The 15,735-nt window shown below is 40.9% G+C and overlaps 1 protein-coding gene across 1 annotated transcript in view; it reads right to left on the bottom strand.

Annotated features, from left to right (window-relative positions):
• Nucleotides 1-5,614, bottom strand: part of ryr3 (ryanodine receptor 3) — a 107,148-nt gene extending 101,534 nt beyond the window's left edge. The window contains 1 exon segment of the mRNA XM_051071777.1: nucleotides 5,463-5,614. Coding sequence (XP_050927734.1) covers nucleotides 5,463-5,510 — 48 coding nt within the window. The 5' untranslated portion in view covers nucleotides 5,511-5,614.
• Nucleotides 5,615-15,735: the final 10,121 nt, after the last annotated feature.

The following is a 15,735-nucleotide window of genomic DNA, read 5'->3' as shown; positions in this document are numbered from 1 at the left end:
ACAGTTGAGATAATCTGAGCTCATTTTCCAACAATCAGAAGAAGCCATTCATTCATTCTTCTACAGTAAAACTCTGGGAGACATGCAGTGTCATCAGGATGATATACTGTACCATTAATCAAACATATTGAACATTACCAAGAGGTTAGTTGTCACTGGAGATTATGTAATACAATTGAAACATCTATTAAAGGGACTTTGATGTGAAATTGTTTGGTCAACTGCTGTTAACAAGGACAAGAATGAACTTTTAAGTTGAACCTTTAAGCCAAATTGGAAGATAAATCATTTAGTGTTCACTGATCAGGCAAAAAAAGAAATTAAAAGTCCACAAGTTCACGATAACTTGGCTAACTCTCTCTGATCAAAATGATCAAAAGCCCAAGAACAGATGCTAAATGGAACTTAGGTCTTTTTGTTTATATTAAAAATGTCAATTCTGGCTCCTAGTACAAGAACAGATACTAACCTTCAAATGAGTGTCAAATGATTCCACTCCAAAATTGACTCCACTCTTGCCATACCCTGCCAACCATTCAGCCAATTATATCAGTGACACTTAACCAAACCTACTATCAACACAACAATCAATTCAAGACCATAAGCTTACACCCTTCAACCCCTTAGCACTGTTTGAAGATCCAAACCTCAAAATGTACCGGGTTCTACTACATTGATTTTTTAAAATCAGTTTATTGCAACACTTGTCAGTCCTGACACTGACACTGTCCATTACTTTGACATATTAAGCTTTAGAAAATGCTGTATATTACTGTGTGGTATCAAGCATTTGATTTCTAAATGCTACTTTATCCCCATAAAAATGGTGTTAAAGTGTCATTGGTCTTGTGCTGCCCCAACTCAAGTACTGCCCATGGTGTGGTTTAGTGCCAGGGGAGCAGAGCTGTATGTGCTGTGGAAGCATCATCTTTAAAAAGGCTAAATTTAAACCCCCAGAGTCCTCGCCTTGGTATGCAGAAGGCTTCCAGAACAACATAAACTCCAAATAAGCCCAGAGGGGCCACTGGTGGACTGCAAGTCTTGATCACCTGGTTTTAAAGGCGTAACTGTAGCTCACCTGGACAACGCAGTTTCAGATAAACTTATACTCGCCAGCTATGAATATAGTATCTCAAAAAAGTCCATCATATATATTTTTTTAAAGTCTAAAGTGAGGGTTAGCTTAACTACACCCCACTTTGTAATTAAAGCTACGCCTGATGATCTTTACAGCATGTGTTGTATAACAGAGGAAGATTTACCACTCAGAATCCTTCATGTCAGAATGAATGGATACTTGATTTCAGTCTGAGATATCTAATTTTTGGCTTGAAACACTTTTTTTGTTTTGCAGGCTAGACAACTCCACTGCTAGATTTCATCAGCAACAGCTAGCTAGCTAATTAAGCTAGCATTAGCGCCATAAAGGAATAGTTACAAACACTGTCTCTAGCTGATTTTCTAGTGTTTTTTGCTCTACCTTTTAAAAAAACAATATACATCAAAATCTATTGAAGGGCTCCTAATATACACTTGATGGCTACATATGTGATAATATGCTAAAAGACTGAGACTAAAGCTGCATGTTCTGAGCAAAAGTCAGCACCCCGACATATTAATAATCCAAGACACTGAAATAAAAAAATAGCATTTCTGTTGCAGGGTAGATGTAGTTAGTCCCAGTATTATGAGTGCGTAAAACAAGGCAAAAGATCAGATCATATTTCATTTTAATATCATCGTGTTTGGCCCCTTAACTGACACACTAGGAAGCCAAGCCATAAAGGCTTTTTGGATGAGGATTAACCAAAGTCTTTGGCAAATGCAACAGTATCTCAGGCAACTCTTTAGATGCTGAATATCATTCCTAATAGTATCCCATACCTATTCTGCTTGTGGAGCAAATCCAGAACTTGACCAACCTGCTATGCCTAGTTAAGGTTTCTATGGGGGTTATTAGACACAGTCATCCAGTTACTGATACCAACACACACCAGTGTCATTTCAGTTACGAAGAAACTTAATATTTCTTCTTTGTTAAGCATAATATCATTGTTTCACACAGCAGCACAATCAATACACCAGATAAAACAGGTGACTGCACATCCTTATCTGATGCCACTGCAATTAAGAGTTCTCATTATGCTGCAGCAAACTGAGCAAATTTCTTGCATATTTTGTGATTCCTGCATAAATCATATCCAGGACAATGTTGTTTGCATCTCCAGCGTCCTGTGTGGTACAAGCCAAAGCTTTATTTTTCGGAGTATAAACCCTGCAGCATTTGCTTGGCACCATAATAAATACTTGATTGTTACTGCTGCACCTGTACTGACGAATGACAGTAAACAAACCCAAACTTGATCTTCATCTTGAGCAGTGACAATGCCACACCATTCCTGTCATTTTAATTCCAAATTAAATCTCTGGAGAGTTAATGAGCTGTCCAAGTAAAATCATTCCTAATCAGTGAGCACAGAATTTACATGTATTGTGAGTTTTTTTGCCACAGGTGATAAAAGTTGATGTTAAATTTAAACTTGTTCATCTCCCAAAACATAAAATGAGCTTCAGTGTGGGCCTATATAGTTACAGAGGGGACTGCTGTCTTCACATTGCAGTAGAAGCATAAGCTTTTCCTCCTCTCAGTCGCTTCTCATTGCTGTTTTCTTTGACAGAGAAGCTCTCATCGCTGCCAGTTTTACCAACGTTACACATCAACAGCAAGGAGTGTCCACACTGAAACTGAATCACAATGTCTGGACCTCTGTCACCACCTGACAGCAGTATCATATACCAGAATCATTTAATTAAAAATGAACTACTGACCAATTAAAACTCATTTTCACAGATTATTTCTATTGAATACTTAACTTTGAAAAGCACAGACAACTAGCTGAAAAAAACAGCTGCAAACTCAACCACAAATATAAGCATAATTTCCTTTCAAACCTCAAACAAAATGTCCATAAAAGATGCCATAAACATAGTTGCTGACAAAATCAATTAAACAGTTTTGACACAAGAGACACATGCGCAAAAGACGGTTGTACACAAGCTTATTCCATAATGTTCAACAGATTGTAATATAGTGTATTTCAATTAGCACCCTTATTTTAGGCCTCCCTGCGGGAGCATGTTTCTCTCACCACTGAGGTTTGATAACAAGGCCCTGTGGACCCTCAGGGGAAGCCCCCCACTCAAATCGCTGTTGTCATCAGATAAGCAGGATGCCATTGTGACAGTAGAATCTGAGAGGCATCGGTCAGCATTTCACTGGCATCACAAATAGTAGGAGCTGTTAAGTACACAGTCCTGCTAACCTCTAACAACCAGCCAAGCCCTCAGGGGTTTACATATACATTAATAATACTGCATATGTCAACATCTTGAAGCCATGAGAGAGGAATATTCAGCTGCACCAAATGGACTCAATGGAAAAGCAAAAAAAGGAAAACTACACCTAACTGAATGTTGCTAAAGGACTATACCAGCATCTTTTAGTTCCTCCATGGATCACCTCACCCATTTTACAAATGAGGATTAGTTTCACTCATCATGAGAAGGCTGTGGTGGGAGCTTTCTAAAGTTTGAGAAAATAATCTGGATGATATCATCTCAATTTTGACCTGATGCTATTTTTTTATCACAAAGCCAGCATTATTAGCTAGCTGTGTGGAGTCCGAAGATGTGGGTGTTTACCAGGCAACAAGGGTCTAATGACAGAAGCTATCAAGTTGCACTGTGGGAAATGTAGGATCCAGGGTTCTGAGGGTGTGGCTCACACTATAGGGACTAAAAGACAGAATATCTTGCCCTCTGCTGTTTTGATTTTGTACAGTTTGTCTCTCACAAACCCTCCAACTTTACAGGAGTGGTATACTACTAAATCAACAGTGTACCCAGGCAAATTCTGTCCCATGCAGCCGTTGGTTTCCATGTCTTTTCTGTCAAATTAAAATTAATGGGAATTTCTTGAAACTTAGTGTGGTAATGACCTCAACGCAACAGTTAACCTTTGATGAAAAACAATGCAGGCTTGATGTCCACTGTGATGGACTGATGAACCCAACAAGCATAAAGGTGGTGCACCTCCTTTTCTTTTTTAGGTGTTTTTGTTAATATGTCTCTTTGCCAATGTTCAGCTCAGTCATGAAATCCCATGTTACTCAATGTTCTTGTACTGTCTGCAGTGACAGTAGAGGAATCTTTATGTCTATCACTTACACAACTCAAGCATGTGTGAACAATATAGAACAGAAATTAAATCACACTTCCTAAATCACAGCAACATAGTTTGCAAAATGGTTGATTTTGATGTACAGCAGAAGTCATTTCCAGTAAAAGGAAAAACCACTGGTATAGTCCATTGAGTAATACAAAACCTCATTCTAGGCAGCAACAGATTCCACCCAGCTATATCATAAAGTCTCTGTAAAAACAACAAACAAACAGGTGTAACATGAGAAAAGTTCATCTGTGGTGATTGAGGGAGGTGGCTCAGAGATCTCCAGGGGTCCATGACAGGACTCAAGGTTTTCAATTACACCAGAAATGATGCCTATTAGAGGATTCAATTTAAATGTTACTCAGTTATAGTCTTTCATCTTCCCCTGTCTCTCAGGGTAAAAATACAAGTCTTATTGAAAAGTATGTGGCATAAAACCAGGCAGGTATCCCTGCTGTGCTGCCTGAGTCATAACTGAGCCTTATTGCTCCTCATGCAACACCTGGGCCACAAAGCTTCCTGAGGCAAGAGAGAAGAATATGTGCGCGGTCAAGCAATCGCGATAGACATTCCCACCACACCAACATACAAGCTGTCATATCATTTACAAGGATAACTACTGTGCATAACCACATAAAGCAGGGACGCCGTAAGCAATCTGCGTCAAACAACTAAAATAGTAATCACCGAGGGTGGCTTGCGTGTGAGTGAGCACAACTTATTGAAAGTCCTCTCCCCGGGGAGGAGAATACATCTATAAAAAGTAGAAAAGAAACAGCAGTGGTTGATTATGTAGAAGAGGTTGGACAAAATAAATGTTTTTTGCACAAGGCGTCTCTGAGAGAAAAAAAAACAGATCAGAAAGCGATGAAGGGTGGAAAATGAGGGGAGGGCTTGTGTTATGAAATGGCAAGGGAGTGTTAAGTCATATCTGCCCTTGCACCTGCAGACTGGAGTCTCATTGAGATTCCCCACATCAAGAGTCCTGTCGACAGGTGCGCCGTGGCCGTAGGGTGCAGCGTGCAACCTGCGGCAACTTCCCAACAAAAAATCATCGTTCATGCAGAAGCAAAGCCAGAATTAACCAGAAAACTTCCACAATAATCCAACTTGGATCGGTGGTTTAGTTAATTGACGAGCTGTCTGCTGCCTCTGAAAGCGTTAATTGGCGACTGGAAACTGAAGTATACACGAAACAGCTGAGCCCGCAACCGATGAAATTATCTTTACTTACAGTTCTCAAGAACTGGATCTCATCTTCCCCTTCTCCGCCCTCAGCCATGGCTGTGAAGGAGCCTGCTCAGACTCTGGAAGCCACCACTGACTGCCGGCAGAAACGCGATGCTGTGCCTCTCAAGCCGATATTAGCATAGAGCTCATCCACAGCCATATAGGGCAGCCCGGCCGAGCCCCCCACCCCTCCCTCTCCTCTCCTCTCCTCTCCCACCTACCTACCCCCCTCATCCACCCTCCCTCTCTCCCTCCCTCCTCTGCGCGCCCCGACGCCAGCAGCAGCAGCAGCAGCAGTGCGGACCAGCGGACGGATGGAGCCGGGGCGGCAGAGGACGAGCTCCCGGTGGTGGTGATGCTGTTGGCAGCTGCTACTCTGCTGAGGATGATGATGATGCTCAAAAGCTAAACTACCACTACTTTTGAGATGTTTGCGGTGAAGCCCCCTTCTGCCACTTGAGTCAGCAGTTTTGAGGACTCCCTGTTCTGACAATGACGCACGGTGGTCAGAAGGTAGACTTCAATGGCAGCAGTGGGGCTGAATGTAAAGTTATAAACGGCTCTGTCTCTCTGTCTGCAACCACAGTGCTCCCCCACGTCACCCTCCCTCACCCATGCATACACCAGACACTTCACCCTGGTGTCAAAAATCTGCAGACACATATAATTTTAAATCACAGAAATCATCTGTTCGGTTTTAATCGTGGGAGGCAAAACAACCTTCACATCCTCATGCTACAGGCTTGTTGATTGTTTGCTTATTAGGCACATTTCCTGTTTCCTATCGCATATTTCCTTCCTGTGTTTGCATACATGCTCCTTTATCCTGCCTACTCCCTTGCTTTTATTTGCTCATTCATGAGTGGAAGTGGTGAGTAGTTCAGCTGCAGTTGCATCAACATGCAGCAGTTGTCATTTGGGATTAAGGAAAAGAACTAAAGCTTGTTGCTGAGAATAAGTAATTTTCACCTGCCTGTTCACACTGACTGTTGATTTAAGTTCATTTAAGCATTTGTAAGATTCTAAAAAATGACGTTCCAAAAAAATCTCTTTTGAGAAAGGTGATAGTCTCCAGAATCAAATCTCATAATATTAGGATTGTATCGAGGTAATCTGGATGTAGAATATTCCATTCACACACAAATGTCAGTAAAGTCAATACTTGTACAGTCTACATGTGCATAAAATCTTCAGTAAAGTGTAGCTTTGGAAAAGAGGTGCTCCTGACTTCAAATATTATCCTTGACCATCCAAATTACCCAGCTGTCTTGTATCTACCTCTACTGTCAGTTCCTATTTTATAGCTTAGTATAGTCTTCCAGGAACACTAACGAACCAAGTGACATCTATAGGCTTTGAAAACGACCTCACAGAGGTTAAATAACTGAAGAAGCCTCTTGAGTAAGAGGTGAAACGTCTAGTATCCTCACCAAAGTGCAGATGCCCTCGATTCAACCCTTCTTGTGTAGCGAATGACCTGATGACTGAGAATCTTCACAGATCTTACAGGTGGCAAACCTGTTAAACATTAGTCAGGTGTCTGTATGTACACTTCATGTGGTCTCATTCACTGACTAGGAGGCAGATGAGACAAGCCGACAGCAATTTTTAATAGAGGGGGATCATGTTTGCTGTCATACTAGATGTCATTGCTGACATCTAGTGGTCAGCTCGTGCATTTTCAGTGCAGCTACTGCAGAATATTGAGTATCAGCTGTACTGTATGCCCAGCTTTGTTTGAAATTACGTGCACAGTTCTTGTGGTTAATCAACTGAAATGCCTTAATAATATCAGCTAATAAGACCTTTTCAAAATTATATTGGTGTCCGTTAAGTGTCACATGAGCTGCCACAATAAATATCATAGCATAAATGCCCTTTAATCAACACTGCAGACCTGTTTCAGTAGCAGTTTACTGAATAATCTCAGAGATGTAATTGTTGTGGTTTCAGTGACATTAACAGCTGTTTGTTTTCTTTAAACTTCTGTAATCCATCACAGACAGCTGGCCAGTGGGTCAGATTAGCTCTGTGCACGCACTGACCAGTGTGAAGCTCAGCATGAAGCACAGCTGACCTAAATAGAGTTCATGGTCAGCGTATGGCAGGAGGGCAGATGTGACTTACACGATCCAGGTTAACGTATAGATTAGCCCTTGAGATGAACCCACAGTCTCAACTCTCAAGGAACAACACAGTTACTTCATGTTTATCCCAAGACAGTGGTGGAATGTAACATTACGTAAGTACATTTACTCAAGAGCTGTATTTAGGAGGTATTTGTACTTTACTTGAGTATTCTGCTGTATGATGAGAACTTTTACTTTTGATACTTTATGCACTTTTTCCTGATTGTACTGTATTTTTACTGGTGTAAGTTTGAATGCAGGGCTTTTACTGACATTGTGTTGTTACTAATACTTGTGTAAAGGATGCACCAACATAATGGTCATCAATCATAATGATGAATTATTTAAATTCAAGATGGATCACAGTGACCAGAGGCACCATTAGACCATTATAAAGCAATTATGGCAGCTTAGGGCACCCAAAAAGAAAAGAATATTTCGTTATCCAAAAGCAAAGAGTGCAATTTTTAACTCTTACTTTTGTAAGACAGTTGACTTCAAAAATCTGCCTTCATGCGTGATAGTGTTTTTTTTTCTTTTTTCGATATAATAATTATTAAATAAAGGACCTTAAGTGATGCCCATTGTGTGTTTGTTCAGTTATAGATTGATGTCAAGAAGATTACAGATATAAGTCCAAATCCTCATTGAGCCTTCCGTCTGCTTGTTTATGCGCTCCCCTCAGTACCTGTTAGCCCTCAAGGGATTAAGTGGGTGTGATCTTTACCTTGATGAGCCAATAGGAAATCGTTCGAATTTCCGGTGACAGCGGTGATTGGACGACGTTCTTGTCTGTCACGTCAGTGGGCGGGCGGTTGTTTTTCTGTCACCTGAATGTAACCGCATGTGCAACAGAGCAACGACCCCGTGCTGCATGGAGGGATGCGACATTTATGAGTGAGTGAATGTTTAAAATACACGTGTGTCTTTTGTTATTTCTTGTACAGTTGTCAAACTTTATAATTAATTAGAATATTAATTAAAAAAAACATTGTTGATGAGTTGAAGTAGATTTTTTGAGTGATTTCAATTATTTTTTGTAGTTAGACTATATTGTTTATCTTATAGAATCAAAATAAAGTAAGTCATAAACAGTATTAATATAAGTTTTTTTAATATAAGTTTGTAATCCAGGTTCAGGAGTAACAGAAGACCTTTTCATGTGTTTCCCATAAACTGATTTGATTGAAACTGATATTCCGTGAAATTACCTTATAGTTACATAACTTGTAAACAGGCCCATGACATTTGTATGTGTAGTATGTTATCTTTGCACAACAACAAACAGATTATTATCCATTAAATGTCAAAATGGCTACTGCAATTCCAAGACTCAAACTGGCATATTCAAATTAAATTTTCCTAAACCTCAAGGTGATGTCTTCAGATCTGTTTGTATCAAGAGACTAAAACCTGGAACTATTTGGTTTACAATCACACAAGAAGAGGAAAAGTAGGTAGTATTCAGGTTTGAGAACCTAAGACAAGTTTTGGGCTTGTTTTGCTTGAAAAAGTAAACCTAATTTAATACTAATTACTCAGGTTTGTCTACTTATATTACCCCTTGAGAGAAGCAACACATCATTTTGCTTTATGTTTGTCCTCTGTGGATATGGATGGAGAGACAAACTTAAATCTGAGCGATCTTCAAGTGGATACAAGCAAGCTTGTTTAAAACATGTGACTTAAACTTTTTTTCCTTTCTGTGTCAGGATTCATGTGGTCAGCCAGTGGTGACTGAGATTTCAGAGGTTTAAACACTCTAAAGGATCCATTCATGCTGTAAAAGAACCATCACTTGCTTTATCTTTGGTAATCAAATAACATCATGGAGAGCACTCACACCATCTTACGCCTCTACACCACTATCCGCGAGAGGAGCTGTGTGAGTCCATCCTTCTCCCTCTGCAGGGGCCCACCTTCCCCCTCTAAAGCCCCTCTCAGCTTCCAGGGAAGACTACCCCCTAACTGTGAGGAGGAGGGTCCAGCTGAAACAGCGAAGCAGGGTCAAGCAGACAAATTTGGCCTTACAGACTTTAAAGAAACCCTCAAAGCGTTGGATGATTCCTCTGAGATCCGCTGGCTGACAGAGCTGTTGCCATTGTGTTCGGAGTGCCAGGCGTTCATGAGTATGGGAAACCAACAGGGTACGAAACTTAAGACGAACTTTCATAGTCATGCAGAGAGTCTGTATGCTTTACCAAAATCCCCTAGAATACAGATCCCTCGGAAGAGGAGGAGACGTGCAGAGAAGCTAGTGAACAGCGGCAACCTTCATTATAACGTCAAGATGACACCCAGGACTCCTTGGGTGCCTTTGAAGTCAAGGAGGCTGACAAAGCTTCAGATAACGAGCTCTCCTACATTTGGGGAGTGTGATTCAGAGGAGGACAGGCCGATCATGTGCACTCCTGCAGCCAGGAGAAAGAGAGTTACAGGGAAAGAAAGGACGGATAAAAGAGCTTCAACAGAGGTGTTAAAGCCAGCGTGGAGAGAGAAGCTGCCTGATGCTTCGTCTGCAAATTTTCCTTTATCTTGCAGCAAAAAGGGCCCTTTCTCTCACAGAAAAGATTTACCTGTAAGGGATGAATGTGCTCTTGCTGACTCAGACACTGACCTTTCTGAATATGACAATGAGACATACTCAATGTATATCTCTCAGTCTAGTCTTGACCCGACTAGGAAGACGGAGGAAAGTACCAGGAATTCAGCAAAACCTCAGATCAACCAGAAACTTAAGAACAAGAAGGCAGAAGTTGGGGAGGTGAAGTCTCCTCAGCGGTGGTTTGAAGAGTTGGGGAAGAGGGCTGCAGCTCAGAGAGTAATTGGCAAAATTGAGGAAGTTGAAGGAATCATAAGAAGGGTGAGTCTCACCAGTTCTGACTTGATCAAAGAAGGTAGTGAAGGCGACAATGAACATCAGTTTATCCCAGATGGATGTGTTGGTGAGGATCAGCTACAGAGATGCAGGCCTGAACTCAGCACAGATTCCCAAATGGAGACCCAGAACAAGGGGTGCGATGCAGACAAGCCTCTGCTGGTTGAAGAACTCCGTGTCCTGGGAGAAGCTCTGAGCCAGAGCCTCCATCAGGCCTTGAGGATGGAGGAAACAAAAGCAGAGATTGAAGCCTTCACAGAGGACAAACAGACTTTTCATGATCAGAACCCAATGAGATCAGAAAGGAGTCCTCTGAATCCCCGATCCTATCCTTATTACTTCTTTGACATTTCTTCACGCTCTCTTCCAGCTGGTGGAGAAACCTCCCCCATACCCTCACTGCCTCTGTCCACAGTCCTGGATGTCTCTCCAAGAGCATCTAGCAGCTTTGAAGGCATGTCCCCGATTCTGTCGCCCTTGTTCTCATCTACTCTGTCCAGCCCCAGGCCCAGCCGATACTTTCTGCCTCTCAACCAGACTGATTGGCATGAAGGAGACTTCTCTGGGAATCAAGAAGAGTGGACAAACTCAGTAGAAAGCAGTTTCTTCTCTCAAGGGTCTGGAGGCTGTGGAAGCACCACCACAGAAGAGGACTGGATGAATAGTAAAAGGAAGCTGGCGTGGACGAACCTTGGGCTTAGTGAGGAGAATCAAATGCAGACATGCAGGTGCAATGAGACGGAGGCCAGCCAAGATAATCTGCTCTCTTCAGGTAAAAATACCAATCGTGCTTTTATAACAACAGTAAATGAGTCATATTATAAACATCTATCGAGTTTCAGTGGTGTCACATTTAACATTTCCTTGAAACCAGGTAGTGTCCAGTGTATTGAGTTAAAAAGCAACATTTGACTGTATTTTATACCAACAGGATGTTACATTACATTTTGTCTACCGTCACAGAAGAGCTTATAAAATATTTTAATGGATTTTGTAGCATAGCTGACACACTGAGGATGGTTTACAGATGCAGATGTGCCTCCGCCATGTTAATCATGCTATATGTGCTTCATGGTGATTTAGCATATGGTGGATTAAGGAGGACAAAACGCCTTCAGAGAGTTTTCAGCAGAGTACCACTGTGGAAACTGGGTGTGTGTGTGTGTGGTGTATTTGCACACATAACAGCATGACATTGACTTTCAGTGGTTGGTTAGTGAAGTGAACAGGAGAGGAAGAGCAGACGGCTTTTAGAGGTGGTACATGCTGAGTCCTGACTGTCAGATTTACACATTGATTAAGACGCTCAGATTTTAAAGCTCTGACCTCAGGCTGGTGGTGTCTGGTTTCATCCAATGCTGTAGTCTCCTTTGGGTCAATGAGCACTCACACAGACAGACACACACTCACCACAGCAGCTGAATTTGATCCAAAGGATGTGTGGTAGGCTGTAAATAATAACCCCATACTGACTTTACATACCACTCTGTCTGAGTGTGTGTGCGTGCGTTTGCTCAGGCGTGAAGTACTTGAGCGCCTGATGTGGATACCCTCATAGCCCTGGATTGGCACTGACCTGAGACGACCAGTTTCCCTTCAAAGAACAGAAATAGTGTTACTGTCTGAGTGTGTGTGTGTGTGTGGTCACATGTCCCACTGTAGACTATGGGTCAGAGACTTGTAATGAGAATTAACCACATTTGATTTCTTTGTAGATAATTGCAGACATTAAACACCAAACTGGACCAGTCAATTATTTAGCGTTACTGTACTTTAGTTGCACATAACTTGCTATGCCACCTATTTAATGGTACTTTGTTAAGATTACTAGGTTGAATGATGAAGATCAGACTTACAGATGGATGGACAAGCAGACAGGCTCCCAGCAGCATCTGGACAATCTGACAGCTATAAAAGGCTGGTAGAAGTACTAGGGACCAGGTGAAGGAAATGAGGAAGAGGTGAACAGGGAAGCTCAGGTGATTGGGAATGGAAAACAGGTGAGCAGGTGGAAATGGAGACAGGAAAAAAGTCTGGGGACATCTGGTGGGTGGATGAAGTATGACAGATGACTGTACTGGAGGGAACAGCGAGCCCATGAAAAGAGAACTGACTAATTTATTTTTCAGCCCAGTACATTTCTAAACATTGGGTGAAATATTATCAGATCATTTTGTTATGAGCCTCATAAATCCAGGCTACAGTACATTATAAAGAAATGTTGTTGCTCTGGTGGTAACTTCCATAAACACAGCAATTCAGATGAAAAATAAGTTCTCCTCAAAAAAGTGTTGATTATATGGTTCAGTCTTTCTGTTCTGATTTGATTCTGCTTTCCAAAGATACCCGATATTTCAGGCTGGAATTTGATTTTGAGGAAGTTCAATCTAATTATGCCTTATTGGATATATTGTTGCAGCAGATGATATTCAATACAGTATATATATGATTGTGTCAGACAGTGTAGAATAAAATTATTTGAACGCCTTTGTAGCTACTACAGGGGAAATAAAAAGGGAAAACTATGTATGAGGGAATTAAACTGTAACTCGTGTACTTGCTGATAATTGCAGCAGAATCTGTCTTTCACTCAGGTCACTGGAGTCTGATGAGTCTTCCTCACTTTGAGGCTGTGCTGCAGGACGCCCGGCTATCCCAAATAGGATAACTTCTCTGAGCTTTGTGAAATACAACAAATCTTCAGAGGATGATGATTAGAGTGAGAGGAAGAGAGACAATCACACCCCTCTGTGGGTTATTCTCTTAAGCCAGTGTTCTGTTCAGTGTGGTCAAACCAAGGACAGATAACACATTTCCATAAGCTGGTAAATCTGGCTCTGAGAGTGGTTATGATGTGTCCGCTAGAAGTTACACAACTGTTGTCTCTGTTGGGGCTCTTATCTGAAACAATACTGACAGATTGACTGTAGAATAGTTTACTAAAGCAGACACACCGTCCTCCCTTCAAGGATGAGTTGCCTTTCACACCAAATCTGGTATTAGCTCAACCCCAGTGGGAACTTCACCTCAACTTCTAGCAACTCAGGAAGCGAGGAGGATAGAAAATGAAATACAGTTTACCCAGTTAAAACAAGTTCTTTGTGATAATTATAATGACAAATGACAATGTCACAAAACCTCTCATTGTATCATCTGCAGTCTGTCCTCTAAACTCTAATAGTTTTTCAATTAGCATATTTGGCAGTAGGTGTCACCATTGCAGCAGTATACATCAATCACTCACCCTACATCTAATGTTGGTATAACAATATATGAAATCAGTAAGCATGATAATGATTAGAGGAATTATTTTGTAGTATCTACAATATAAGGTTTAGATATGTGTGTTTTTACTTTAAAGGTAATTGACAAATTAAAAAAAACTTAACCACATGTGCTTGAAAAATTAAAAATTATTTAGAAATTGAGGAATTCTGGATACTGGAAAACTAATGGTGGTGTAATCTGAGGCCTAACAGAGAGTGTGATTAAAGGAAAGAAGCAGGAGCATCCAAAAATCTGCAACAGGATCTGGTAGCAGAATACACTCAGTGTTACTGCACAGTGTTTTGATCAGTCATAGATCTTTATCAGGCAAACAGCCACGAGCATCACATTATATGCATATTAAAAGTGATCACAACAAGCAACAGGTGTCAACTGAGTGCTTGTATTCAGAGGACAATAAAGTAATCATCCACCCTCAGGTGACAACAACTGGAGAGCAAAGCAATATGATAAAACAGTCAGTAATAGACAGCCAGTCTAACATTTGACAACCAGAATATTATAATATATTATAAGTTTTTTTAAATTCTATTATATTTATTAGTTATTTTTGTCTTCTTTTTTTTTTTTTACCACAAATTTCATGGTCACCTCATAGTGACCCTATAGCATAACACACAAGATTTCAGTTTCTTTAAAGACGAGTTTACAGTCACAGCCTTGAACAGCTGTCACATGTGGAAAGCATTTAATGGTCTACCTCCATATTAAAAGGAAAAAAAATGTCTTCCTCAGAGGCAGCATGCACCTCATACTATGACACTATGACACTGAAATGCAGCACATTTAGTGTTTAGTGTCTCTTTAGTCTGTTTGTATTTCCATCTATACACTGCATGTGTTCCTGTTAAATATTTGACATGCTTTACTGTAAACACAGAGCGGCAGGAGTACTGCTAACACTGCCAGCCCAATATCATAACAAACTTTGTGCTGGACTGACCTTAGAAGACCTATTTGTATGTTTCTGCTATTGTTACACAGCTAACATTAGCATCAACAGCTGTGTACTCACCAGTCTAGAAGAAATGTTGTGAGTTCAGCATCAAATTTGTTTCTGGTTGTATCTGTTTACTCACCAAGAGCACTAATATACTAATGTTTTACTTCTGGTTCTATCACTTCTTTTCTTCTACTGAAGTTTGGATGCTAACCAGCTAGCCCCAGTCAGGCCAGCCTGTCTCATCACTTTCCGATAGCAACTCACTGTAGCATCCAGACTGCACTGAAGAAATAGCGCTGTTCAGAGGACATATTATATACTCTTATATCATATAGGAAAATGTTAATCAGTGTCATTAAAGAAACAGAGTTCAGCCTCTGATTCTTATCTGATTGTGACCTGACTCTCTTTTCCTCTAGATGAAGCTCTTCGGAGACAGGAGGAGATCTGGCAGCAGGAGGTGGAAGAGTCTCTCTCCTTCTGCAGGTCATTTAATCATCCATCAAGACCGAAACACGTCGACTTTTTACGCATCACTGCTCCTGAAGATGACATCATTGACTCACCTGCACCCACACCTCTCCCAGTGGGGTTTAGGGTGAGTAGCACTGTCTAGACTTGTGGGTTTAAAATATTTACCACCATGACCCTACAGGTCTGCGGTTTTCATTTCATCTTCTGCGGAATTTCCTCCAGCAGGTAAAGACCTGCAGGTCACATGAATTTAAGGCTCCAAAATGGCTACAAGTGGATGAATTCTGGCTGAAAAAACAACTAAATAATTGAATTTAAACATTGTATTTTGCAAGAAAAAAAGTTTTAATCAAATGCACCTTTACCATGTTCCTAATTACAACAACAACACTCTTTTATAATCAGCACTGGAAACCACATTTAAATATCTGAATCTAGTTTCCTTCATTTCAACCATGTTGCATCATAGCAACATTGACCTACATGTATTGTACATTACAGCTGAGTCTTTGCGTCACAGTCTTCAGTGGTCAGACAGCGGCCTCACAGCTCTGGTACAGTGCGA

This window comes from Lates calcarifer, linkage group LG7_1, assembly GCF_001640805.2.
Source record: "Lates calcarifer isolate ASB-BC8 linkage group LG7_1, TLL_Latcal_v3, whole genome shotgun sequence".
NCBI classification, from domain to species: domain Eukaryota; kingdom Metazoa; phylum Chordata; class Actinopteri; family Centropomidae; genus Lates; species Lates calcarifer.
Note: the sequence above shows the minus strand (reverse complement) of the source record. Positions and strands in the feature narration are given on the sequence as shown.